At 40.7% G+C, this 27591-nt stretch overlaps 1 protein-coding gene across 1 annotated transcript; it reads left to right on the forward strand.

The window, feature by feature from the left end:
• Positions 1-25747, forward strand: LOC124798479 (26S proteasome regulatory subunit 6A-B). The gene is made up of 8 exons (XM_047261915.1): positions 1-158; positions 447-653; positions 1662-1769; positions 12207-12407; positions 12536-12638; positions 21537-21823; positions 23235-23462; positions 25361-25747. Exons 1-8 carry the CDS (start codon positions 111-113, stop codon positions 25469-25471), a joined length of 1293 nt encoding a protein of 430 aa, XP_047117871.1. The 5' UTR covers positions 1-110; the 3' UTR covers positions 25472-25747.
• Positions 25748-27591: the final 1844 nt, after the last annotated feature.

Genomic DNA, 27591 nt, shown 5'->3' on the forward strand with positions numbered 1-27591 from the left:
TGAATTATACCATGCAACAATTTTTTTAAAATAAAAACTCGTTAGTTCTTTTAGTCAACCACCTTGGTTGTTATCGACGAGGAAAGTAACATCTGTGGCTGGAAACAAACATGGCATCGACAGCGGTGGAAGAACCTGTAACATGGGGAGATGGAGAGGTAATTTGTACAACTGATGTACCTATCACGCTACGTAACTTTATTTTTTCACTATGCTAATTACGCATGTGCCTCATTAAGTTGCATCTTACAGAATCTTTTTATTCAGAAACAACAGTTTCAAAGTTTGGCCATGTCAACGATGACTTGTTCAAAATTGAATACTGTAGTTATAGGTTAAGAAACAGTATCTTGCAATTTTCGAATTCTCAGCTTAATTACAGTTTCAGTTACAGGTTAACAAGTGTCATCTGTATATAAGTGCGTGTTTTCTGTTTACAATTGTAGGAAGGCTTGGGGGAGGAGGTCCTCCGAATGTCAACAGATGAACTCGTTAGTAGGACGAGGCTTTTGGATAATGAAATAAAAATAATGAAGAGTGAAGTGATGAGGATATCTCATGAACTTCAAGCACAAAACGAAAAAATTAAAGAAAATACTGAGAAAATAAAAGTTAACAAAACACTTCCCTACCTTGTATCAAATGTTATAGAGGTAAGTTCACAGCCGTCAAATTTTTCTATATCATCTTGATTTGGGTTGACTCGTTCATACTAGCTGTATTTTAGTTCCTAGCCAACAAGAGATTTAGTTTCGTAAGCAAACAAATGTGATTAAAGGAAGGACGCAATATAGTGCGTGGAGAGTAACTTGCAGATAGTGTTGCAAGTGATGGGCGGTGTGTTGTTTTCACAAGTTCCGAAGGTTTGCTCCACGAGGAACGTTTTATTTTTGTTGCAGTGGTCTCAGAAGCTATTAACATTGCACACGTGCTAACACTTCAAAACTCATATTACAACAGTGCACAATTCAAACATAAAATGCCTTTAATTTCGTGACTTCGCAATATCTTAGAGTTACTAACATTGAAATAGTAAAATTTAACATGTTGATTCACATGAATAATCGTCAAATGATTTTGGGTAGTAGTAATAACATGTCTGGGTAATATGTCATTTGAAATAGTGAGTAGGAAACACCTGAACTGAAATCTTTCCCAGACAGACAGACTTCAGCTGAGAGTCAGTTTGAAGAAAAGCAGAACACATAACGAAAGAACAAGTGTACAGAGCCATTTGTCATGAAATATCAATACTGTTAAATCATTCACGTCAAGGCTAATGAACGTGTGAGTTACCCCACCCTGCTCAATTCTTGCTAACAGTATTTAACATGCCTTTGGCAGCAATTGCTTAAGAACAATTTTCATTTTAAGTTAATGATTTATGACATAAGGTTAAGCTCAGTTTTGGGTGTTATGCCAGTCTTAATTCTCTCTCTCTCTCTCTCTCTCTCTCTCTCTCTGTGTGTGTGTGTGTGTGTGTGTGTGTGTGTGTGTGTTGCCTAATTGTGATGGACAACTTTTTTTTTATATTTAAAAGCAGTTGTCATTGGGTTTAATAAAGGGAATAGCTTATATTACTACTTGTTTGGCTACATTAGTCAGGCTTAAACAAAGCATGAAGTGCATATTCTCCTGAATATTAATTTTTTTTCTTGCAGCTGTTAGATGTTGATCCTCAGGATCAAGGGGAAGAAGATGGGGCAGTTGTTGACCTTGATTCACAAAGGAAAGGAAAATGTGCTGTAATAAAAACATCAACAAGACAGGTATGGTCATATTATAATGAATAGTCATTTACTGGTGCCGTAAAGGAAAAGCAAATCCTGATAAATATGAACAATATACCAAATATACAATCATCTTACTGTTCCCAATTTTAGTGATGGGATTTTTAAAAGTAATTAGCTGCCTTGACCTGATAGCTCAGGCACATAGGCTATGCTTCTACTCCTAGGCCTCGGGCTATGCTGCAGATCTGTGGCACCACAAACAAGATTCACTCTAACCAGCCTGTATGCAGCAGTCATCTTCTTACTGTTAATTTTCTTTTGTAGCATATATTTAGTAGTAAATGGCTGCTGACTGCATATAGAATGTGTGTTGCCACTGTGCATTGCTAATTCCATTGCCCCCATAACAGCTTCTGGTAGTCCTACAGTGTTTAGGGCTTGAAATATATTTTGTTTTTAAAGAGATATGGTGTGTGAACGGGCCTGTAAAAGTTTTTTTGGAAAAGGAAAAGATCTGGTAGATACCAAAAATCCAATACTGGTTGTTGGCTTTCACCCCCTCTGAAGATCTGGTAGATACCAAAAATCCAATACTGGTTGTTGGCTTTCACCCTCCCCCCCCCCCTCCCCCGAGGTCAACAGCAGGGTGGATACTGTATTTTGCCTTTGTTATGACAGCCTCAGTGTCACACATTCAAGATGCAAAAACATGAAAACAATCCCATTATACAAAATTTAATCAAAAGAATTTGAAGGAGAACATGAAACTTATGGAGCAGCTACATGAGTTGGAGGTTTTGGGTGCTGACAAACAAAATAAACAGTATTCCTAATATAAAATACATACTCGAAAAGAAAAAAGTAGGGAAAAATCCACAAAGCCTCCATACACAAAGTAAAAACTGATGTTGAAGGCATCACATGACCTATAGCTCGAACGAAGTCCCCAGTAACACAGTATACAATGCGCTGTAAAAACTGGTACAGAAAACTTCATGTATGTAGCTAGAACGAACTTCATAGCACCAAAACCCAAGAAGTCGCTGCACTATTATCACAAATCTAACTTAAAATAATTAGAACAAAGTCCATGACACTAGAAACCAAAACTCACTGATTGTACTGTTATCGAAAATCCAAGTTGACTGAAATAGTTAGAACAAACTGCATGATCCCCACCAATCTTAATAATTAACTGCAGCTAATAACACAACCTACAGATTCATAAAAAATTCAATGAACGCCAATTTCCGTACACAGCTAAAACAGTCATGTGCGTACTAATGTTCACCATGCATTGATGATAAAAATGAGTGTGCCCCCCCCCCTCCCCCCGCACACACACACCAGTCCAATCAGTCTCTAACAACACTCAAAAACAAAACTGAAACATTGTCATTCAACACAACCAAATACTACAAAATGCCCCCTTCATACAAAGGCATCTGAGAGACATTGATATACAATGCTACAGGGTGTCACTACACAGTACAGAATGTCATATGCTGCACAACCATAATGTCATGTTATAACAATCACATCATGAGTCAAAGCTGACATCCAGTACCACATGTTTCACTTGATCCAATATTTGTGCCATCTGTGGCAGAAGACGAAAAAGAAAAATTTCAGAATTAATACACTCATTCCTTTCACAGAATGCTCTTTTCTGTAAGTACTGTCAGCAGCATTAACTGGTTGGAGTATTGGATACTTTGCCAGGTGACTGGACTAAAACCTGTTTTGACAGTTAAATACCTCATCTTGTACCCATAGTAAAGTAGTTTTTGTTGATTGAATGTTTCCTTTATTCATGAAACTGGGGTACGTATTGTGGCTGTGCAGATGAGGAAAGTTGATGTAGCTTTTTTGCTGTGGTCATAAAGTTCATTTGATAGTTTGAAGCATAGAGTGATAACATTGAAAGATGTTGATTTGGTTAACAGTGTTACCTGGTTGAGTTATTGTTGCTTTGGAAAATGACCAACATTTTATCAACTTTGATCTCTGTTGTTATCTGGAGCAACTTGTGTTAGAGACAAAATGTTAGCTGATGCTTCCTGTGATGCTGTATTTGAGTTGGTGTATGTTGGTTCCTGACATATATATGGGGCTGTGCAAGAAAGTTTTGCAGGCCTACCTGAGCCAATAACGGAATGCGATTTTGTAAACGTCGTGGTGGAAATGCCTCAGTGTTGTCACAGCTCTATTGATGGCCACGTTTTTTGCTTGCAGCACTCGCTGCGGATCCGGGAGTTAGAATAGGCCCAAGGTATTCCTGCCTGTCTTAAGAGGCAACTAAAAGGAGTCTCATACTTTCCGGATGTATGAGTTCAGGTCCCATTCTATGATTTGACCTGCCACTTTCAAAATTGTACAAAAGTGCGGGCCATATGGGGAAGGATGCATTACATGGTGCATGAGTTAACCATAGTGCCCTTAGATTCGATCTCCTGCCTATCTTGTCATGGCTTTGCATCTCCACCTGTGATTCAACTATATGGACGAGGACACATTCCTGGATGTATCATCTTCTTCCATTGTCTCCTGTCTTCATTCGCCCCCATGACGATATTGGATTTCTCTGTTTCCAATATCCAGCATGGTAGCCAGTCCGTTGTGGTGGGGCTGTGATGTACCCATTTGGTGGTAGCCCCCAGACAACATAGGGATTGCACTGCTGATGCATGAGCTGTAAACTCCCCATGTATGCCAAGGAGTAGATTCCTGTATTCCTGGGGCATCAGAACACCCAGAAACGGCCATCGTGCCAGTTGGCCTTTGCTGTGGCTGGGACACCTGTGGACAGAGCCCCTGATCAGAGTGGGTGGCATCAGGGCAGACGACCCTCAATGAAGCAAACTAAGTCATCTTTTGCTGGTGACCGTATGGCACCAGCAGTCTCTAAGAAGGGCAAGATTGAATAAAACGCCAACAGGTATGACCCTAAATGGTTTCCCTCCCTCGCTACACCATGGGAGGAACGTAGGGCTACAGAACGGAGAGAGCCATATTCACTTTGGTTTTTAGTCTGTAGCAGAACTGATGACTCCTTCCTACTTAAGAATCCTCAATTTTTCATTGAACACCTTGAGGATAAGTTTGGAGAAGTGACAGCGCTGTCCAAGATGCGAAATGGGCGCAGTCTTGATTCAGACAGCATCACCAGCCCAGCCCAGTCTTGAACGTTACTCACCTGTGATAAACTGGATTATGTTCTTGTATCGGTCACTCCCCATAAAAGCCTCAACATGGTGCAGGTGATCAGTTTCCATTGCAATCTCCTCTTGCAGTCTGACAACGAGCTCTGTGCCAACTTAGAATGGCAGGGTGTTCATTTCATCCGGTGCGTTTACAGGGGACCCAAAGACAACAGGGTTGCTACTGGTGCCTTCGTCTTGGCCTTTGAGGGTGATTTATTGCCTGAAAAGGTCAGGGTGATGGTTTACCGCTGTGATGTTAAACCATACGTCCCTCCCCCTTGCGGTGCTTTAAGTGATGGAAGTTCGGGCACATGTCTTCCTGCTGCACTTCCAGCATCACATGTTGAGACTGAGGATGTTCACTGCACCCAGATACTCCATGTTTGCGTCCTCCCACTTGCATCAACTGTGGAGAGCAGCACTCCCCATGCTCACAGACTGCCCAGTACTCCAAAAGGAGCGGAAAATCGTGGAGTACACGACCTTGGACTGGTTGACTTATACAGAGGCTAAACATAAATTTGAAACAATACACCCCATTCGATTGACATCGACAAATGCTGCAGCTATGTTACAAGTGCCAGTGGTTCCTCACTTCGTGCCATTAACAATGGGCCCTCTGGGCCACCACAATACATCCGCCCCTTTGGTGGTAGGGGGCAAGTCTTCCTCCGTTGCTCCCAGAGCACCTACTTTGGGAGCGAGGCTTCCCTAAACATAGGGGACATCGGTCCCCTCCCCCCTGCTGGAGAAGCAACAGCCTTCTCTGGCTCCTCTTGTGCGGAAGGGGTCCCTTGGGGCCCTCTCTACAAAGGTCTCCACTAGTGCCACGGTGGACACTTGACAGTGGCTCAAGGAGCCAAAAACTGCTGGACGAAGAGCTTCACGGTCTTCCTCTGTGCCTGAAGCTGCTTCGGAGAAATCTTCCCAACGAGCCCCTAAAGAGAAATGAGAGAGCAAGCCAACTAAGTAGTAGTTTGCTAAGAAACAGGACCCTCTGGTGGCCCCAACACCACCACTCCCTATCAGTTCTGCATCTGAGGATGCGGTGGAGATATTATTGTTCCCTGAGGACCTGGATCTCACTGATGCCTCATCCACCATAAAAACGGCTACAAATCCTCATTCGGTGGCAGCAGGTGACCCTGAGTCATAACGTGCCTCCTCGAGCACTTCACGCCTTCCCAGCATCACGATAACTTCATCCTCCAGTGGAATTGCGGTGGATTTTTCCACCACTTGGATGAGCTACAGCAACTCTTAAGCTTTATGCCTGCTTTCTGCATTGCCCTTCAGGAAACCTGGTTTCCTGGAAATGCGGACCCCTGCCCTCCACAGCTATAGGGGACTTTACAAGAATTGTAGCGAATATAATAGTGTCGGATGGATTTTGCATTTGTGTCATGGACTGCACCTTCAAACCCCTTATGAGGCTGTGGCTTTCAGGATAAGGACGATACAGGAAATAACTGTTTGCAAAGTACATCTTCCTCCAGATGGTGCAGTACCCCTGAACCTATTGGCTGCAATGATTGATCAACTCCCTAAACCTTTCCTACTTCTGGGAGGTTTTAATGCTCACCCCTTGTGGGGTGGCACCCTGCTTACTGACTGAGGCAGAGATGTCAAAAATTTACTGTCACAACTTGACCTGCTTCTTAAATACAGGTGCCCCCACACGTTTCAGTGTGGCACATAGCACATATTCGGCCTTTGATCTCTCGGTTTGCGGTCCTCGCCTTCTCCCATTTATCCACTGGAGAGCACATACAACCTGTGTGGTAGCGACCACTTCCCCATCTTCCTGTCACTGCCCTGGCGTCAGGCCCAGGGACACCTGCCCAGATGGGTTTTAACTAAGGCAGACTGGGATGCTTTCACCTCTGCTGTCACCGTTGAATCTCCCCCACATGGTAACATTGATTTGGTGGTTGAGCTGGTAACTACAACAATCGTTGCTGCAATGGAAAACGCTATCCCTCGCTCTTTTGGGTGCCCCTGGTGAAAGACAGTCCCTTGATGGTCACGCTGAGGCAATTAAGGAGCATGGGCGAGCTCTACAGCGGCATAAGCGGCACCCTTCCCTGGAACACCTCGTAGCCTTTAAATGGCTCTGTGCTTGCATTTGCCAGCTTATCAAAAGACGGAAACAGAAGTGTTAGGAGAGATAAGTCTCGACCATTGAGTGTCATACGTCACCTTCCCAAGTCTGGGCAAAGACCAAATGAGTTTGTGGGTACCAGACCCCAATAGGTGTAACCAGTGTTAATTGTAAGTGGCATGTTATCTACTGACACAAACGCGATTGCCGAGCACTTTGCTGAGCACTATGCTCGCGCTGCTGTGTCAGAGAATTACCCTTAACCCTCCCCATGCGCCCGCCTTACGCACTCTCAGATGGCGGATGGAAGGGAAAGTCCTCTCGTTCACTACACACCACAGTGAACCCTATAACGCGCCATTCCAGAGTGGGAGCTCCTCAGTGCACTTGGTCATTGTCCTGACACAGCTCACAGCTCCTGGACCCAATCAGATCCACAGTCAGATGATTAAACATCTCTTGTCTGACTAAAAAGTGACATCTCCTCATAATCTTCAACCAAATCTGGTGTAATGGCGTCTTTCCATCGCACTGGTGGAAGAGCACCATCATACCTGTGCTCAAACCCAGCAAAAACTCGCTTGATATGGATAGCTATTGGCCCATCAGCCTCAACATTCTCTGTAAGCTGCTGGAATGTCTGGTGTGTGAGCAGTTGTGTTGGGTCCTGGAGTCACGTGGCCTACTGGCTCCATGCCAGGGCGGTTTCCGCCTAGGTCTCTGTCTTGTGTACCTCGAGCCTGCCATCCAAACAGCCTTTTCCAGATGCCAACACATTGTTGCCATCTTTTTTGATGTACGAAAAGCTTATGACACCATCTGGTGACATCATATCCTTGCGTCACATTATACGAGTGGGGTCTTCAAGGCCTGCTCCCAATTTTTATCCAGAATTTGCTGTCACTTTGTACTTTCTGCGTCCAAGTTGGTGCCTCCCATAGTTCCCCCCCCCCCCCCCCCCCCCCTCCCCCCCACAGGAGAATGGGGTCCCACAGGGCTCTGTATTGAGTGTATGTCTATTTTTAGTAGTCCTTAATGGTCTAGCAGCAGCTGTGGGGCCGCCCGCCTCACCCTCTCTGTATGCAGACGACTTCTGCATTTCATACTACTCCACCAGAACTGTTGTTGCTGAGCGGCACCTACAGGGAGCAATTCACAAGGTGCAGTCATGGGCTCCAGCCCATGGCTTCCAGTGTTCGGCTGCACAGTCGTGTGTTATGCACTTCTGTCGGCATCGTACCGTTCATCCGGAACCAGAACTTTACCTTACTGGCGATACCCTCACTGTAGTGGAGACATATCCATTTTTAGGACTGGTTTTCGATGCCTGATTGACTTGGCTTCCTCACCTCCATCCGCTTAAGCAAAAGTGCTGGTAGCACCTCGATGCCCTCTGCTGCCTGAGCAACACCAACTGCGCTGCAGATCGGTCTATGCTGCTGCAGCCCTTGTTCAATTCCGTCTTGACTATGGGAGTCTGGTTTATGGTTCTGCGACGCCCTCAGCATTGTTTACTCGACCCAGTGCACCACTGTGGTGTTTGACTAGCGATGGGAGCTTTTAGGATGAGTCTGGTGACCAGCCTCCTAGCAGAGGCTAGAGTCCCTCCATTGTAGATCAGGCGTGCTCAACTGCTCACCAGTTACGTTGCATAGTTCATAGTTCTCCTGCGCTTTCGAATTATGGTCTCCTTTCCCCACCCCCGGCAGTTAACCTCCTACATCGGCGGCCCATGTCAGGGCTTACAATTGCAGTTCGCGTCTGATCCCTTCTATCTTGCCTTTACCACCTATACTCTAAGTCCATTCGTGTGCGCCTGCATGGTGTACACCTAGGCTGCAGCTTCGCCTGGCCCTTTCACATGGCCTAAAGGACTCATTTCACCCCGCGGCTCTCCGCTGTCACTTCCTCTCGATTCTTGACATGTACCGAAGCCATGAAGTGGTTCACACAGATGGCTCTGATGGCTGATGGTCATGTCAGTTTTGTGTTGTCCATGGAGGACATATTGAAGAACATTCCTTGCCAGATGGCTGAAGTGTCACTGCTGAGCTGGTGGCTACATCTCGTGCTCTTGAGAACATCCGTTTATGCCCAGGGGAGTCGTTTCTTCTGTATACTGACTCCTTGAGCAGCCTACAAGCTATTGACCATTGCTACCTTCATCATTCTGTGGTAGCGAACATTCAGGAGACTGGTCCTAGGCCCTGGAATGGTCCGGTCATTCAGTGGTGTTTGTGTGGACCCCAGGACACATCTGAATCCCAGGCAATGAACTTGCTGACAGGCTGGCCAAACAGGCTACACAGAAACCGCTTATGGAGATCGGCATTCCAATAACTGACCTATGTTGAGTTCATTTTTACGACACCAGGATTTAGTCTTCGGGAGACGGATTGGCATAGTCTTGGTATGAAAAACAAAATGCATGCTGTTAAGGAGACTATGAATGTGTGGCAGTCCTCCATGTGGGCCTCTTGCAGGAACTCTGTGGTTCAATGCCGGCGGCTCCACATTGGCCACACTTGGGCGATTGACGGCTACCTGCTGTGCTGTCAAGAGCTGCCTCAGTGTCGATGCGGTGCCTGGTTGACAGTGGCCCATATTCTGGTGCACTGTCCCATTTCGACTGCCCTGAAACGAAATCTTTGGTTACCGCACTCGTTGCCACTAATTTCATCTGACAATGCCTCATTGGCTGATGTAGTTTTACATTTTATTTGTGAAGGTGGGTTTTATCATTTGATCAAAGTTTTAGCGTATGTCCTTATGTCCTTTGTCCTCTTGTGTCCTCCACCCTAGTACTTTTAGGGTGGAGGTTTTAATGTGTTGCAGAGTGGCTGACTTCTCCTTTTTATTCTCATGGTCAGCCAACCATGGTAATATGTTTCGTTGTTTTAATCTCTTCTACCTGTTTTTTGCCTTTCTGTGATTTTCTTCTCCCCTTTTGTCCGTTTAAGTGTTTGTTGACCCCCCCGTCATTCTTGCTGTTTTTCGTTTCTCTCTGTTTTGTGTTGTCAGTCTCGCTTGTTTTATTCTCACCCTTGTGGCATTGTTTTATTCGGAACAAGGGACCAATGACCTAGCAGTTTGGTCGCTTCCCTCCTCTTTTAATCCAACCTTTTTGCCTACAGTTGTTAGTGCATTGCAGCTGAAAGCTGATAAGTGCTCCAAGCTGTCAGGGACCTTCTTATGTGGTGCCAACTACAGGCGTCCTTTCGTGTTGATTATGCCTAAGAGGTGGCAGAGCGTAGGCGCTCTGTGGTGTCCTTTATGCCTCGTATGTTGAATATAACCCAGTCCACTGCTTTGTATGAAAGGGCCACGACCAGCAAAATTTAAGCTCCTGACTCGCTTCTAAAATTCCCTGGACTCGCATTTGGGAGGACAAAGGTAGAAACCCTTGTCCTCCCATCCTATTTAGTTTTTCAGTGATTTCCCTAATTACTTAAGGCAAATGCTGGGATGGTTCCTTTGAAAGGGCATGACCGCTTTCCTTCTCCACCCTTCCCTAACCCGAGCTGGTGCTCAATCTCCAATGACCTCATTGTCGACAGGATGTTAAACTCTTAATCTCCTCCTTCTCCTTCCTGTGGGGACGTGTTCCTCTTCCTCTCAGATTTGGTCTAAGCCCTGTAGCCTTCTGCCAGTGACAGTTAACTATCTAGGGTTTTATCCTACAGGGTCCTTGCAAAATGCCTCATGACACAGTTTGCAGCAACATTGGTGTCCTCTTCCTATCTTACTACCTTTCTTTGGCAGACACGACATGTTCAAGAAACCTCCCTCTGTTTCAACCCCCACCAAGCTGTAGCCTATAATGAACTCTTATCTGAATGTCCTTCCACCACTCTTCCCCAAGATTTGTCCTAGTGTAGTATCACTATTTACCCACCAATCCTTCTGAATTCTTCAAATTAAATGCCTGTATGACATCAGTTGCCAAAACTTCAGCTGTAAATGTAAGACAAACTCTGTATTAATCTATTACACAACATAAAAATGTTGATCTCAGCAGCAAAAGCTGAATCTGCAAATGTAAGACAATGGTTTGTTGCGCAGACTAAGGTTGTGGTCAGAGTGGGTCATTAGATACGTAACTTAAACTGTTACTTCAGAAGTGTAACTATTTTTAACAAAGTACGATAGATTGCCAACAGCATTTTCTACATTAAAATGTTGCACATCCTGAGGATGTGTTAGGTGTAAGACATGAAAACTTGCCTCTGAAACAAGACTAGCCATTGTTCTCTCATTCAACAATTGAAATAAGCTGTTAACACATACCCTGACATTCCAGTCACACCCCACAGCAAATTATGCCAGCATTACTACAGAAATAACACTTTGCTTTATTCTTAACTTTTATCTGTTTTCCCTGAATTTCATACAGTAGTTATGTCGAGCATAAACTTTTTATTTATATAACACGTATCAGTGGAGATTCCTGTAGAAGTAAGGAACATGGATTGATTTTGCTTCAGAATTGTTGTCAAAAGTGGTATTTAATATTTTATTTGAATATGAAATCTGATTTTGGTTCAGAATTGTTGTCAAATTGGTATTTATTATTTTATCTGAATGTGGAATCTTGTTTGTGGTGGGAGACTGATACGTGGCATAGCCTGAGGGCTATGTTAGGTTGGAAGATGATAGTCTTATTTTCCATGAGCAAAGTGAATGGTGTAAAGAAGCTTCAAGATGAGAATTTTTAGGATTGTGTCAGTTAAAGATTATTATCGGTCAGCCATGTGTTAATGAATTTTCTGTGTATTTGGCTATTCATCACTGCAAGCACATTTTATTTGTTCTTGTATGGATAATAATTTGAGGTTGTTGTTACTAATATTTTCATTTATCTCACAATAAAATCTCACTAATATGGGGTTGCCAGCATATAACTGGCTTCTGTTCAGCCATTTTCATACCTTTGATCACTTGTGGCAGGATTTAAAAAGAATAAAATCACCAAAAGACAAATTTATGAAGCAACATCTTAATTTTACATGCATTTAATAACATTAGTGGGTCCATCGGCATGCCTGTGCCAACTCTCTCTCTCTCTCTCTCTCTCTCTCTCTCTCTCTCTCTCTCTCTCTCTCTGTAATTTAAACTTGTTCACATAGGCACATATTTGACTAACTCATCACAATTCTTGATGTATTTCAGACCTATTTCCTGCCTGTTATTGGACTTGTTGATGCAGAACGTCTAAAACCTGGTGACTTGGTTGGTGTAAATAAGGACTCTTACCTAATTCTTGAGACACTGCCTGCAGAATATGATGCCAGAGTTAAAGCTATGGAAGTTGATGAAAGACCTACAGAACAGTACTCTGATATAGGAGGACTTGACAAACAGATTCAAGAGGTTAGTCAGTCTGTCTTATGAAATACTGTATATCTACTTTCAGGTCACTGCCATTATTTTTTTGGTGCCCCCACCTCTCAATATTGTGTTGCTAACACTACCAATTTTGTGTGTTTTGATACTTGCAGTTAATTGAAGCGGTGGTACTGCCAATGACACACAAGGAAAGGTTTGAGAACCTTGGGATACAGCCTCCGAAAGGCGTTCTGTTATATGGTCCACCTGGAACAGGTGACAACTTATTATTTTTTAAAAGACATAATGTAGCTTCACCTAAGCTTTCATTCGCTATATTTAGTGTATTTACAGTAGTGACATACTGGGGAAAATGAAAAGAAATTTTTTCAAGTTGGTACCAATTTAACTGTGAAATGCTACAGTGAATAAAGAATGTTCAGTCCCCCTCTAAAACCAAAGTAAAATAACAGCCAAGTAAAAAAGAGTTAATTGTTAAACAAATAAAGCAGTAATATTGTTTAACACATCCCAACTGCAGTGAACCTGTTATATAACTGCAAATGTTTGGAAGCATTTGAACATAGATATCTAAAATTAAGGTGAATAGTTCTTACTGCCTGTAGTGTCCAGGAAGCTGCACATGCACATGCAAAATGAACACCTCAGAGAAATTAACCAGCTGTGGCTGGTCTTGACTTCAGAAAGTTGGAAGTCCTAAGACAGGGCTACTAAGCATTTCCAGTATGTGTTCCCTTTGCTAAGTATTGTAAGGTCTAATGACACTATCAATCATCATGGAAAGAGTGGCTCTGGTGTAGTATATGGATTACAAGGATTGTAGAAAACACTTAAGAAAGAAAACTACAAAGCATGAGGCAAACTGTAAAGAAAATGGAGGGATGTGGAGGCAGAACATACAGTAGCAACCAGCTGCTGGACTCTTGCCACACCTGCGGGTGCTGCTGAGGCAGGGGAAACTGTGGGGATCTCCAGACTACTTGTAAGTTTATACATTTGTGTGGAAGTAGTTCTGTAAGTGCACTTATTGCCCGATACATGTAACTGATGCAACTTTGTGTTAAAAAGATCATCGGTGAATAGGTTGGGCCATTATTTTCTTGATGTGCGAACTATCACTCAAAAACTGGACTAATTGTGTAAGAGCCAATGTATGGACTTTTTGCAACCTGCCACTTTTCTGCTGCTGTTGTCAATTTATAGAATTATTTAGAAAGAAGATTAACAAACATAACAGCTGCTGTCCTGAATGGCTGAGCCAGTTTGATCGCATTGACATAATTTCATGCGTGTACTCAGTAGGTTTCACACTTTTCTGTAATTCTGCTACAAATTGTTGAGGAAGAAGTCTTGAAAGCTCAAGATGAAAAAATTGCTCAACAACTAACCTCCCACTTTTTTTTTGTGGGGGAAGGGGGAGATAATTATACTTTGTCATTATTTTAAAATTCATAATTTATCAAACAACTAAACTGAATATGAAAAATAAGTCTTGGAACTTCGTCATTTTTTAGTATACTGTCAAACGGGGTAATTTCGGACAGTTTTGTTGTTATTTTGATTGTAACTTTCATATATATTGTTAGATTAAATTGATTGTTATGGAAGTGGTAGGGTATATGTGTAACGAATAAAATATCCCAGAACCAGAAAGTGGATGTGTAGGTATATTTATCTGAGGCAGTTAAATAAAGTGTCCGAAGTCACTACATGAATTAGGGTGATTTCGGAAACGTGTTTCTTAAATCAGTGTCCGAAGTAACAGTATACGAGGGTGAATTCGGACAGTTACTTCCTCTTTTTAAAAGTCTACATGCTTTTTATTTGATTCTGGTGACATTTTACACATTTTAAGGTGGTCCTTTGTTATGAATAAATGATATGGAATGATATGTTGTTGTTGCCGTCTTCAGTCCTGAGACTGGTTTGGTGCAGCTCTCCATGCTACTCTATCCTGTGCAAGCTTCTTCATCTCCCAGTACCTACTGCAACCTACATCCTTCTGAATCTGTTTAGTGTATTCATCTCTTGGTCTTTCTCTATGATTTTTACCCTCCACGCTGCCCTCCAATACTAAATTGTTGATTCCTTGATGCCTCAGAACATGTCCTACCAACAGATCCCTTCTTCTAGTCAAGTTGTGCCACAAACTTCTCTTCTCCCCAATCCTATTCAATACCTCCTCATTAGTTATATGATCTACCCATCTAATCTTCAGCATTCTTCTGTAGCACCACATTTCGAAAGCTTCTCTTCTTGTCCAAACTAGTTATCGTCCATGTTTCACTTCCATACATGGCTACACTCCATACAAATACTTTCTGAAACGAGTTCCTGATACTTAAATCAATACTCTACGTTAACAAATTTCTCTTCTTCAGAAACGCTTTCCTTGCCATTGCCAATCTACATTTTATATCCTCTCCACTTTGACCATAATCAGTTATTTTGCTCCCCAAATAGCAACACTCCTTCACTACTTTAAGTGTCTTACTTCCTAATCTAATTCCCTCAGCATCACCTTACTTAATTCGACTACATTCCATTATCCTCGTTTTGCTTTTGTTGATGTTCATATTATACCCTCCTTTCAAGACACTATCCATTCCGTTCAATTGCTCTTCTAAATCCTTTGCCGTCTCTGACAGAATTACAATGTCATCGGCAAACCTCAAAGTTTTTATTTCTTCTCCATGGATTTTAATACCTACTCTGAATTTTTATTTTGTTTCCTTCACTGCTTGCTCAATATACAGGTTGAATAACATCGGGGATAGGGTACAACCCTGTTTCACTCCCTTCCCAACCACTGCTTCCCTTTCATGTCCCTCAACTCTTAAAACTGCCATCTGCTCTCTGTACAAATTGTAAATAGCCTTTCGCTCCCTGTATTTTACCCCTGCCACCTTCAGACTTTGAAAGAGAGTATTCCAGTCAACATTGTCAAAAGCTTTCTCGAAGTCTACAAATGCTAGAAACATGGGTTTGCTTTTCCTTAATCTAGCTTCTACGATAAGTCGTAGGGTCAGTATTGCTCATGTGTTCCAATATTTCTACAGAATCCAGACTGATTTCCCCTGAGGTCGGCTTCTACCAGTTTTTCCATTCGTCTTAGTATTTTGCATCCGTGACTTATTAAACTGGTTGTTCGGTAATTTTCACATCTGTCAACACCTGCTTTCTTTGGGATTGGAATTATTATATTCTTCTTGAAGTCTGAGGGTATTTTGCCTGTCTCATACATCTTGCTCACCAGATGGTAGAGTTTTGTCAGGACTGGCTCTCCCAAGGCTGCCAGTAGTTCTAATGGAATGTTGTCTACTCCCTGGGCTTTGTTTCATCTCACGTCTTTCAGTGCTCTGTCAAACTCTTCACGCAGTATCGTATCTTCCATTTCATCTTCATCTACATTCTCTTCCATTTCGGTAATATTGTCCTCAAGTACATCGCCCTTGTATAGACCCTCTATATACTCCTTCCACCTTTCTGCTTTCCCTTCTTTGCATACAACTGGGTTTCCATCTGGGTTCTTGATATTCATGCAAGTGGTTCTCTTTTCTCCAAAGGTCTCTTTAATTTTGCTGTAGGCACTATCTATCTTTCCCCTAGTGAGATAAGCCTCTACATCCTTACATTTGTCTTCTAGCCATGCCTGCTTAGCCATTTTGCACTTCCTGTCGATCTCATTTTTGGGACGTTTGTATTCCTTTTTGCCTGCTTCATTTACTGTATTTTTATATTTTCTCCTTTCATCAATGAAATTCAGTATTTCTTCCGTTACCCAAGGATTTCTACTAGCCCTCGTCTTTTTACCTACTAGATCCTCTGCTGCTTTCATTACTTCATCTCTCAAAGCTACCCATTCTTCTTCTGCTGTATTTCTTTCCCCCATTCCTGTCAATTCTTCCCTGATGCTTTCCCTGAAACTCTGTACAACCTCTGGTTCTTTCAGTTTATCCAGGTCCCATCTCTTTAAATTCCCATATTTTTGCAGTTTCTTCAGTTTTAATCTACAGTTCATAATCAGTAGATTGTGGTCAGAGTCCACATGTGCCCCTGGAAATGTCTTACAATTTAAAAACTGGTTCCTAAATCTCTGTCTTACAATTATATAATCTATCTGAAACCTGTCAGTATCTCCAGGCTTCTTCCATGTAGACAACCTTTTTTTATGATTCTTGAACCAAGTGTTAGCTATGATTAAGTTGTGCTCTGTGCAAAATTCTCTGAGGCGGCTTCCTCTTTCACTTCTTAGCCCCAATCCATATTCACCTACTACGTTTCCTTCTCTCCCTTTTCCTACTACCGAATTCAAGTCACCCATGACTGTTAAATTTTCGTCTCCCTTCATTATCTGAATAATTTCTTTTATTTCATCATACATTGCTTCAATTTCTTCGTCATCTGCAGAGCTAGTTGGCATGTAAACTTGTACTAATGTAGTAGGCATGGGTTTCGTGTCTATCTTGGCCAAAATAATGTGTTCACTATGCTGTTTGTAGTAGCTTACCCGCACTTCTATTTTTTTATTTATTATTAAACCGACTCCTGTATTACCCCTATTTGATTTTCTATTTAAAACCTTGTATTCGCCTGACCAAAAGTCTTGGTCCTCCTGCCAGCGAACTTCACTAATTCCTACTGAATCTAACTTTAACCTATCCATTTCCCTTTTAAAATTTTCTAACCTACCTGCTCGATTAAGGGATCTGTCATTCCACGCTCCGATCCGTAGAACGCCAGTTTTCTTACTCCTGATAACGACGTCCTACTGAGTAGTCCCTGCCCGGAGATCCAAATGGGGGACTATTTTACCTCCGGAATATTTTACCCAAGAGGACGCCATCATAATTTAACCATACAGTAAAGCTGCATGTGCTCGGGAAAAATTACGGCTGTAGTTTCCCCTTGATTTCAGCCGTTCGCAGTACCAGCACAGCAAGGCCGTTTTGGCTTGTGTTACAAGGCCAGAACAGTCAATCATCCAGACTGTTGCCCCTGCAACTACTGAAAAGGCTGCTGCCCCTCTTCAGGAACCACAAGTTTGTCTGGCCTCTCAACAGATACCCCTCCATTGTGGTTGCACCTACGGTATGGCCATCTGTATCGCCGAGGCATGCAAGCCTCCCCACCAATGGCAAGGTCCATGGTTCTTGGGGGGGGGATGGAATGATATAATGAATTTTATATATTACAGCTAAGTTTTTATTTTGCAAGAATTTAAACAAACAGTCTCTTTGTTCACTTTAGCACGAGCTCATAATATTTGCGCTTAAGCGAACGGAAAGATCTGACTGTCGTTTGAGGAATAAATGCAGCCATTCTTCTCCTGGCAAGATATGAAATTTCTTCTCTTTTTGGCTAGATTTATCAAGGTAGCCTTTAACTAAATATCTAATATTGAATTTAGTGGAGGTAAATCCCCAATGTGCAGCCCTCAAGATACAGTGGTTCAACATTCCTCCTCCTTCTTCTTCTTGATTTAGCACTGGCTGTAATCCCATTTTTTTCTTGGATGTGCTTCCTGCCCTTTATTTTGTAGGGTTGATTTAGGTATACCATACAAATTGCATGCTTGTCTGTACGATAATTTACCACTGTGAATATCACGAACAGCTTTATCTAAAAGTTCCGGGTCATAATTACATTGTACTGTAGCACCTTTCCTGCTCTTATACGTTCTTGGCATTGTCCGAAATCACCCCACACTGTACACAGTTTTACAAAAACCGTCGTTATTTTATAACCTTGCACGAGAAACTCGACAAACTTGTACAGACATTGTCTCAATGCTGTTAGCTACTGAGCACGTCAACAATTACGGTTACAATAGCTTCCCGCTCAGCGCAACAATAGAAAATTTCCACTTTACGATAATGCATGGATTTTTAACACTGAGACTGTTCATCAATTATTCACTTAGGGAAACAATTGCCGCAAAATAAAAGTTGTATAAAGCGATAAATCCAATCTTGCGCTTAAAATAACTGGCACACGGACGTTAAAATAAGTAACTCTTTGTTTCTATGCAGTAGCAAAGAGCAAATAAGCCATACTGTCTGAAGTTGCCCCAGTGTCCAAAATCACCCCGTTTGACGGTATGTTACTCCTGAAGAGGCATCAATTACATGTATGCCAGTAACACTTTAAAAACAGCATAAATGGGCTGTTTCCTAGGTTCACTATTCTTTTAAGTGGCCAGTCTCTCAAAAGCATTAAGCTGTTTTATAACCCTCCTGATAATATTTTCTGTCATTGTAATATTATAAAAATTGATAATCAGTTGTATTAGTTGAAAATTTTGAAGGATGCAGTCAATCAATTCCCTCTTCTTAGTTGTTATAAAGTAACGCAGTATCATGAAAAGGAATTCAGTTCCTGGTATGCTTATTTTCTGTTACCACTATACTTGTGCAGAAGCTTGAAAATAACGTAAGTGAAATAGTTTGGATTTTTGTAGAGCAGAGCAACAGTAAGTTGTAATTATTAGTAATATTTCACATTTCAGCTAATTGTTGTCAAAAGCAAATTATCAAACATATGATTATGCTAAAATAACTCCGTTGTTGGCAGGGGCTGGCTGATTCTGCCAGCTAGTGTGCAGAATGCCACATTTTATGTTTTATGAATAAAATAGTCTAGTTTGAAGGTGGCTTAATTCAGCCAAAACTGCTGATTACAATTAGATAAAAACAAGATGACTGCTCTCTGTTGCAGCAAATGCTGCCTTTCTGCTTATGCATTTGATAGTTGGAAGTGCGCATCAAACTAAAATTAAGTGCATAACTGTTGCTGTATTTTCTGTTGTTTGTGGAGAGGATAGATGCACTTCAGTTACATCACACAGTCAATATGTCAACAAAATATTAACAATATTTACTGGGTGTTTAGTGCATAAAATTTCTGCATTTTGGGCTGAAAGATGGAATGACTGTCATCGAGAGAGAGAGAGAGAGAGAGAGAGAGAGAGAGAGAGAGAGAGTAGTAATCTATTAAAATGAGGCCTATGCCAAAAGTAAGCAACTGTTCATGTAATGTAAAATTTGATTCTGGCCAAGTTTGAAAGACATTATTAAAGGAATTGGTAAAAAGTGCAGTTAACGGTGTTGGTGGGTTTTGCTTTGCATGCTGCAGTTTGTAACTGTTTGCAGAGCGAATAATAGGAAATAAACATGACAGATCATTAGTCGAATGATTAGACAACCATCTCAAAAACTGGGGCATCCTGAAACAATCCCACAAAGTTGTTGAAATGATGATTGCCTATGGCTATAGCCTGATATGTAACACAGCCCAGTTGTCCTCCCATAACATTTATTGGCTTCACCAACTCATAACTAATGATAACATTGGAATTTGGAACAATATATAGAGAAATCCTGTCATATTCCGGAAACGTGCAATACGAGAAGCAAATACGAAAACCAGTAACCGAGCTTCTAATTTATATAGCCAGATCAGCAGTTGTCATTATTGTGCTTGACTCGTATTGTACACCAAAACTAGTCATTAGATGCAGCAATTCTCATTGGCTACTGTGTACTATCACCTGATTGGCTACTACCAATGGAAATGAATTGCCAAGAGCAGCATGCAGTGGAAGATCTGTCAACACCATAGGTGCACTTTTCCCTCAGGTTTTGTGGTAGGGCTACCTGTGCTATATAAAATCTACTTATCCTGATGGATGAGATAGTTCTGAAATAAATTTGTGTAAATCCTTTTTTTTTTTTTTAGCAGTGTGTGGCTTGAAGAACCTGCGTATCACATTTTTCATTGAAAACAATGTGTTGAGGTGTGATTGGCTGCTTAATTTCAATCCATCATAATAACTATCACAAATAACTTATTGATAGCCTGTTTGGAATGAATCTATGATGTGGGACCATAAGGTGAATAGAATCTCTCTTTTTTTTTTTTACTGAACAATTTCCTCAAAATAACGTGAAGACCACATCGTCTAGAAAACATCCAAACCCAGACAAGAGTTTTAATGGTGCTTGCCGAAAACTTCGTATCTGGCAATGGATATTGCTGTGCTTCAGTTGCTCATTTTTCCCCATTGAGTCATAGCATATGGTATGCTTTATCAGCATTTGCTTCTCCACTGTCTTACCAAAGAGACCAATGTCTGTGCAAATAACTGACACAGTTACTGTGTTGTAGAGATTTTATGCACATTTTTCTGTTAGGTGTAGCACAGAGCAGACATGTTTCCGCCTATGCTCACCCATTGTAATGTGAATGACAGAGCTGTGCTTACAAAATGTGCAGCATGAGGGAACACATGGAGATTGGGAATCACCTGCCGTTGGATGACAGCTGGCCCTTTGTACATATGACAGGCAATGGAAAGTCCAGGTTGGAATAACAACAATATTATGAAAAGGATAGATTGCTACTCACCATAGAGAGGAGATGCTGAGTCACAGACAGGCACAAGGGAAAAAGACTGTTACACATTTTAGCTTTTTCTGGAGTAGAGAACACTCAAACATTCACACAAGCACAGCTCACATGCACATGGCCATTGGCTCAGATCGCTGTGGCTGAACTGATTTCTAACCATGCCTGATGGGAGTAATAATCCATCATGTGTGGGGGTAAGGAGGTGGCATAGGGTGGTGAGAGGGAGTCACGGGTTATGTGGCAGAAGGTTGAGTGCTGCTTGTGGGAGTGTGCAGGAATGTGGTTGGGACAGGGTAGGGAGCTGCTAGGTGCAATCATGAGGTTTGGGTAGGCAGAGGTTGGGGGGGGGGGGGGGGGGGGGAGTGTAGAAAAGGACAGAAATAGAAGAAGGAAAAGGAGTAGTGGGTGCATTGCTGGAATAGAGTGCTCTGTTGTGCTGGAGTGGAAGCAGTGAAGGGAGATTGGTAAGTGGAGGACAGGGACTAGTGAATGTTGAGGCCAGGGGGTTATGGGAATGTAGTTTATGCTGTGTAGAGATTCCCACCTCCAAAATTCAGGAAAGCTGGTGTTCGTAGGAAGGATCCTGATGGCACAGATTGTGAAGCAGTCACTGAAGTGAGCAGCATGTTCAGCAGCTGGGAGGTCCAGTTGCTGCCCAACAGCAAGAAACAACAATCAGTTATTTAAACAGTGTATAATAGGCTATCAGCTACTCATTTATATGTTGTGTTTATATCCTACTAGGTAAGACGCTGTTGGCACGAGCTTGTGCTGCACAGACAAAATCAACATTCTTGAAGCTTGCTGGACCACAGCTTGTACAGATGTTCATTGGAGATGGTGCTAAACTTGTACGTGATGCATTTGCCCTTGCCAAAGAGAAGGCACCAGCAATAATATTTATTGATGAATTGGATGCTATTGGCACAAAAAGATTTGATTCAGAAAAGGCTGGTGATAGAGAAGTACAAAGAACCATGCTGGAATTGTTGAACCAGCTTGATGGATTCAGTTCTACTGCAGACATTAAGGTAATTATAAATAATGTAGCTATGCTTGTGTGAGTAGCCATTTATGAATTAAATGTTGCTGAAATACTGCAACACAGTGCTAAAATTCCTTAATAAATTAAAATGACTGTCACTTGCTTCCCTAGAGGCACATTTCAGAGGAAGATGGATACCTACTAGAAATTTTTCAGAAGATAGTTGTATCTGGTACTTCAACATATAGTTTCAAACTTTCTTCCTCCCCTCCCCTACCCTCTCCTCCTCCTCCTCCTCCTCCTGCTCCTGCTCCTGCTCCTGCTCCTGCTCCTGCTCCTGCTCCTCCTTCCCCTGTGTTTTTATCTTTCAGGTCTATTAAACTAGTTCCACATTTGCCAACTGGTAAATGTTATTTTATCTTAATACAGTTGCTGATAGCAATTAATGATTGATTTTCCTCGTGTCATTCTTCTTTATCCTTGAATAGTCCTGTTTCCTTGTACAATTTCTTCTCTTTTGCCAGATAAAGAAATTAATGTGAAAGGTGCTGTTTGTGCCATACCTTTTATTTACCGGTGACTGGTAGATAGTGTGTTCAGAGTTCTTTGTTTGTTGCTAGTATTTCTGCTGATTACAGTATTTTCACTGCACTTTGACACCACCAGATTTTGTGTGCTATACCTTTCTCATTTGGATGTATTCAGTGTCAAAATTAGAGTTAATAACACACTCAGAAATCATTACATTTCTTGTTAACTTACTTGGTTACTTACCTTTCAGATCTCAGAATTTGACAGGGAAAAATGATAGAACTCTCTCTCCTTGAGCATTTTTGTAGTCCATACAGTAACATTTTCTTTTAATATCTGCATAAGATTGCATGAAAATCATCATACCACTATGGAAACTATTATTTAACTTTAATGAAGCTCCACAATTGGAAGAAGACAATCTGAATTTCATGCAGTCTCAGAAGCTCTACTTTATGTAAACACACAATTAGGGAAGAAATAGGGAAAAAGTAGACTTGTTGACCCATGCTATATGTTCCAAATTGTAGTGTATCCATATTTTGTGCTCATTCCACCTAGGAAGCCCCCGTTACTTTGCTTTCACGTAGTTTCAGAAGGTTTGACAACAATATCTCGGGCATGAAAGTTTTGTTTAGACAGTTTACAGCACATTGCTTGTGTTCACCCAGACAGTTAATAATGTGGCATTTCAATTTTGCTACAAAACTGTCTTCATATCTATTCACTACTATTTAACAAATCTACAAATTAAGCATAACACATCATATCTAGTAAAATACTAATGACTTTAAAAGGTACTTATTGTATTTAATTTGTTAACCTATTATATTTGTAAGGTAGTGGACTGATCTGAAAGTGATTTTATAATAAATTTGAAACTAGTTATCATGCTGAATTTATGTATATATGTTTACCACTTTTAGGTTATTGCTGCTACCAATCGTGTAGATATTTTGGATCCTGCACTTCTGCGATCTGGTCGGTTAGATAGGAAAATAGAATTTCCACATCCAAATGAAGAAGCCAGGGCTCGAATTATGCAGATACATTCTCGTAAGATGAATGTCAGTAAAGATGTAAATTTTGAGGAGTTGTCACGCTCGACTGATGATTTCAATGGAGCACAGTGCAAAGCGGTTTGTGTTGAAGCTGTGAGTATAAAATCTGTTGTTACCTAGACTTTTATTCTAGTGAGATGCTTTTTTTCTCCAAAATATTGGTGTTTAAAGAAATGGAAGGGATTCAGAAGTGTACAGGAATTGTGCTATTACACGTGTTGTAAACAGTAATTCACACTGAAATTCTATCAGTAAGCTAAGTGCACAGTTAAGTTAAAGATAAATTTATTTGTGTATTCAAAACATTTCTTACTTTAGTAAGAAATAAATTATCCTAATTGTTCCTCCAGGGTAAAATTTATCACTGTTCTCACAGTAGTGATTTCAGGTACAGCTTCATTTACCAGAAATGTTTTCGCTTATATGTTTTTTAACTTCAACATGATTTTTTATTTTGGCAAGCAGCATTCCCTATGTTAAATACACGTCATATTCATTGTGGATTGCACAGTAAATTTCCAGAAAGACCACAGCTTGTCCAGTTTAATTTTTAATTAGAAGAATAAATTTTGGCTGCAGTTTAGTGCTCACTCACAGCGGACAAGACACCTAGCCATAAAGTCAAAATAGATAACTGTCAAATCACAAAGTGAAAAGCAAACCCAATGACCACGGGCCAAAACCAAGAATAAGAACACCGAAAAGGAGACAAAAATCATTCTCATGTAAAAACTAACCTTAAATATTCTGGTTTATCCTATACTAAGATGTGTTTTGAAGGTTTAGTTCTTAGTTATTACATGAAAAGCATATCTGATTGATGGTTCAGTAAGTGAAGATTATAAAATATCTGTCAAGAAAAACTATTCACTGTGGAGATCCTTCAGTATTTATTTTAGTCACTGATCATGACAGTTAATAATGCCAATACTCCAGAAGTCCATAGTTTGTGCTGTTGTTGATAAATTTAAAATTGCTGAACCAAACAGCGACAGAATGGTCCATTACCACAATATTGAAAATCTTTTTGGATGAGGGCTATATATCCCATAATCAATCACAAATAAATAAACAGTTGGGTAGACTGAGATTGCATTACACAAGTGACTGGATCAGTATTTATCTGGACTGGATTAGCATTTATCTGGAGTCTTTAACAGCATCAAAAGGTAGCCCATACTCATAATTTATAAGAAAATTGATGCTGTATTCTTGTGAAAGGGGTGTCTGCTACTCGATGTCTTCTCCAAATGTGTACATTTATTCCACTTAATATTTACAAATATAGCAAATGGAATTTACTTGTACCCAGTTTTGAAGTTATAATTGAAATTCAGTGAGGTCATTTCTGCTTCATCTTAGTTTAAAATGAGCATAATTGGGGACCTATTCAACTTGCAAGAAAGAAGAGATTGTCAAATTAGCACCAGATGAGCTCAATTCAAAATATGATCCTTGATAACTGTGACAAATACGGGCAAAAAAGAAGATACAGGTACTAATCATAGTAAATTCAGTTGAATACCTAGCAATTTTTTCCATGAAATTTTGTGTGAATATTCTATTCGTCAGGAAAGTTTTAAATTGTGGACCCAGTTATTTGTATTTAAATAGTTCTGCTGGGAAAATCAAAACAGTACTGTTGCTTACATGTGCTTGAACAGGCTTAGATGACTACATTGGTTTAAAATACCTATACAGCAACATAGTGTTCAAGATCTGAACAAAGCATTCAGTTGTTTCTGCACTTCTTTCAAATAAGATTTCTGTGCTCCTTGTTGATTCAAAATTTTGAAATATGTTTTGCATGTTTCCAAATTTAGGGAAAAGAACTGTTTCAAAAGGACATTTAAGAAAGCTACATTGTCAGACTTCAATTTCTGTAACTGGAACATTTAAACTGAGCATTGAACATTGCTGGTTCATGTTACTCATACCCAAGTGTCCTGAATGCTGTTATTGTGATATCTCACCACAAATATTTTTTTCAGGGAATGATTGCATTGAGAAGGAATGCACTGACTGTCACTCACGAAGACTTCATGGATGCTATACTGGAAGTCCAAGCCAAGAAGAAAGCTAATCTTAATTACTATGCGTAAATGTTTTGTGTTTCACATTAATCTGAGACACTAATTTATGAACAGTTTACTGTGGTAAATAAATTATGTAATTCTGTAGTAGTATGAACTGTGGCAGCAGCAGCTGACTTTCATTCATCTACATACATTCAGAAATGTTCAGAAATATGATGCCTAAATTAAGGTTAACATTTTAGTAAAATTCCTTGTTTTGCTGTGATTGTCTCTCTTACAACTTGTTATTTTCTCTCCTAAAAAGTTTTGATATTAAAGAACTGAGAGTTATGTTTTTTGAAATTGTATTGTTTTGTGAATACAACTGGTGGTCTCATTTGTTTATACCACACAGCCTAATGTGTCATGTAATTGTTTCAGAGTCAAGTTTTATCTATGCACTTAAACATTATGAAATGTACAGGTTGTCGAGGAATCAGGACTTAGGAGTGGGCATCAAGGACTGATATTACATGAGAACAGGAAATTGGGTCAAATAAAGAGTATGTATTTCAGTATATGGAATACCTGGGGGCAAGCCTAGGGTAGGAAGTTAATAGGTGTAAGTCAGTCAAGGAAGTCGAACAAACAAAAGAAATGGGCAATGAAAGAGGTGGTGGTTCATGTTGTTTTGTTGGTGACCGATCTTGGAGTGCAGAGCCAGAGGCTCTGAATCCCAAAAGAGATGTGTTCTCTAGTTGAGGTTTGGATCACAAGAGTGACAAGAAACTGTTCTGCTCTTCAGAACCCTCCAGTGTCCATACATGTGACCCACCTCCATGCTTGCTATAGGCCAAACTGATGGTGTGAATTCATCAGCAACTTCAGCAGAGGGCTTGAAGGCATCTCGTGTCAGCAGATTTAACCGGACAGGGCTGCCTCATTTCTGAAGGCAGGCAGCTTCGGTTGTGCAGGCATCTGGGAGAAAATTGGTAAAAACTTAAGTGGGGTGTTTCAAATAAATTTTTTTTTAAACTAAATCCTGAAATATTCCTTGACTGTCTGCCACCTTGTACAAAAATTCTTCCTCCCACAGAAGTAATGGCACATTGTTTACAAAAGGGAGTCATCACTCCCTGGAAAGATGGTCTGCTGAAGTAGGGGACTTGAAAACCTAAAAGGGGGGGTCTAATACACAATTTTGTTAAAGTGGGAGGGATCTAAATATAGTTGTATTTCAGATTTCATCAGATAAGTAAATAATAAAATATTAAATGTTCAAATTTTGTGCAAGAATGTAACATTCTTAGTAAATGAAATTGTTCGTATCAACTAAAACCAGTCAGTCAGAATAGCAACGTAATGAATGCAGTGGAATAATGGAACAAACTTCAAAGAATCAAAAAAATTTCTCCTAATAGTTCAGTTTTACATTACTAAACTGGATGTAATAAAAGATTAGATACTTGCTGCACTTAATTAGTGCTGATATTTTAAAGGTTCACAGTGCCCTTAGGAATGTGTAATAGTGTGTTTGCTGGCACATATTAATCTCATTGTTACACAGGGAAACCAATACCAAAACAAAATGCCTCAACAACATAATCAAATGCTTAATTCTACAAAAATCAATGTATTTGGGTGACAGTGGAAGATAATAAAATTTTGATAAAATGGAGAATTCAGTTAGCAAGTTGAGGAGAGGGTGTATTTCAAAACCCATAACCCAAACATTACCTACATTAAACCATGCTAAAATATAGAAGCACGAAATTTTTTCTTACATTACACAGAAAATTCCATTCAAAGTAACAAAAATTTTTAATTGCCAGATACAAGCAGGTAGTTGATTTCCCTGGAATGCCAGGAACTTGTATTCTAATGCAGTTACGAAGGGCATGACAACCAACAAGCTGTTTGTCCTCATGAATGGCCACTGACAAACTGCGGTCAAGAAACAGTCAGATCACCCAGTTGCTGAGCACGCTGCCCAACACAGTGATCATCATTTTACAGGCTGTGCTATCTGGATCCTTCCTACCAGTACCAGCTTCTCTGAATTGTGCAGGTGGGAATTCTTCATGCAATATATCTTACATTGTCTTAACCCTCCTGGCCTCGACCTTCATTAGTCATTGCCCTACACCCACATGTCCTCTTCCCTGTTCCCATTCTGACACTACACAGCCCAAAGTTCCACCAATGCA

Source organism: Schistocerca piceifrons, chromosome 5, assembly GCF_021461385.2.
Source record: "Schistocerca piceifrons isolate TAMUIC-IGC-003096 chromosome 5, iqSchPice1.1, whole genome shotgun sequence".
In the NCBI taxonomy this organism is placed as follows: Eukaryota; Metazoa; Arthropoda; class Insecta; order Orthoptera; family Acrididae; genus Schistocerca; species Schistocerca piceifrons.

Bases quoted from the DNA above. Each gene is read 5' to 3' on its own strand.
- LOC124798479 (XM_047261915.1), top strand. From the start codon at position 111: ATGGCATCGACAGCGGTGGAAGAACCTGTAACATGGGGAGATGGAGAG. The intron at 159-446 runs GTAATTTGTACA...TTACAATTGTAG, and splicing joins TAACATGGGGAGATGGAGAG to GAAGGCTTGGGGGAGGAGGT. The intron at 23,463-25,360 runs GTGAGTATAAAA...TATTTTTTTCAG, and splicing joins AAGCGGTTTGTGTTGAAGCT to GGAATGATTGCATTGAGAAG.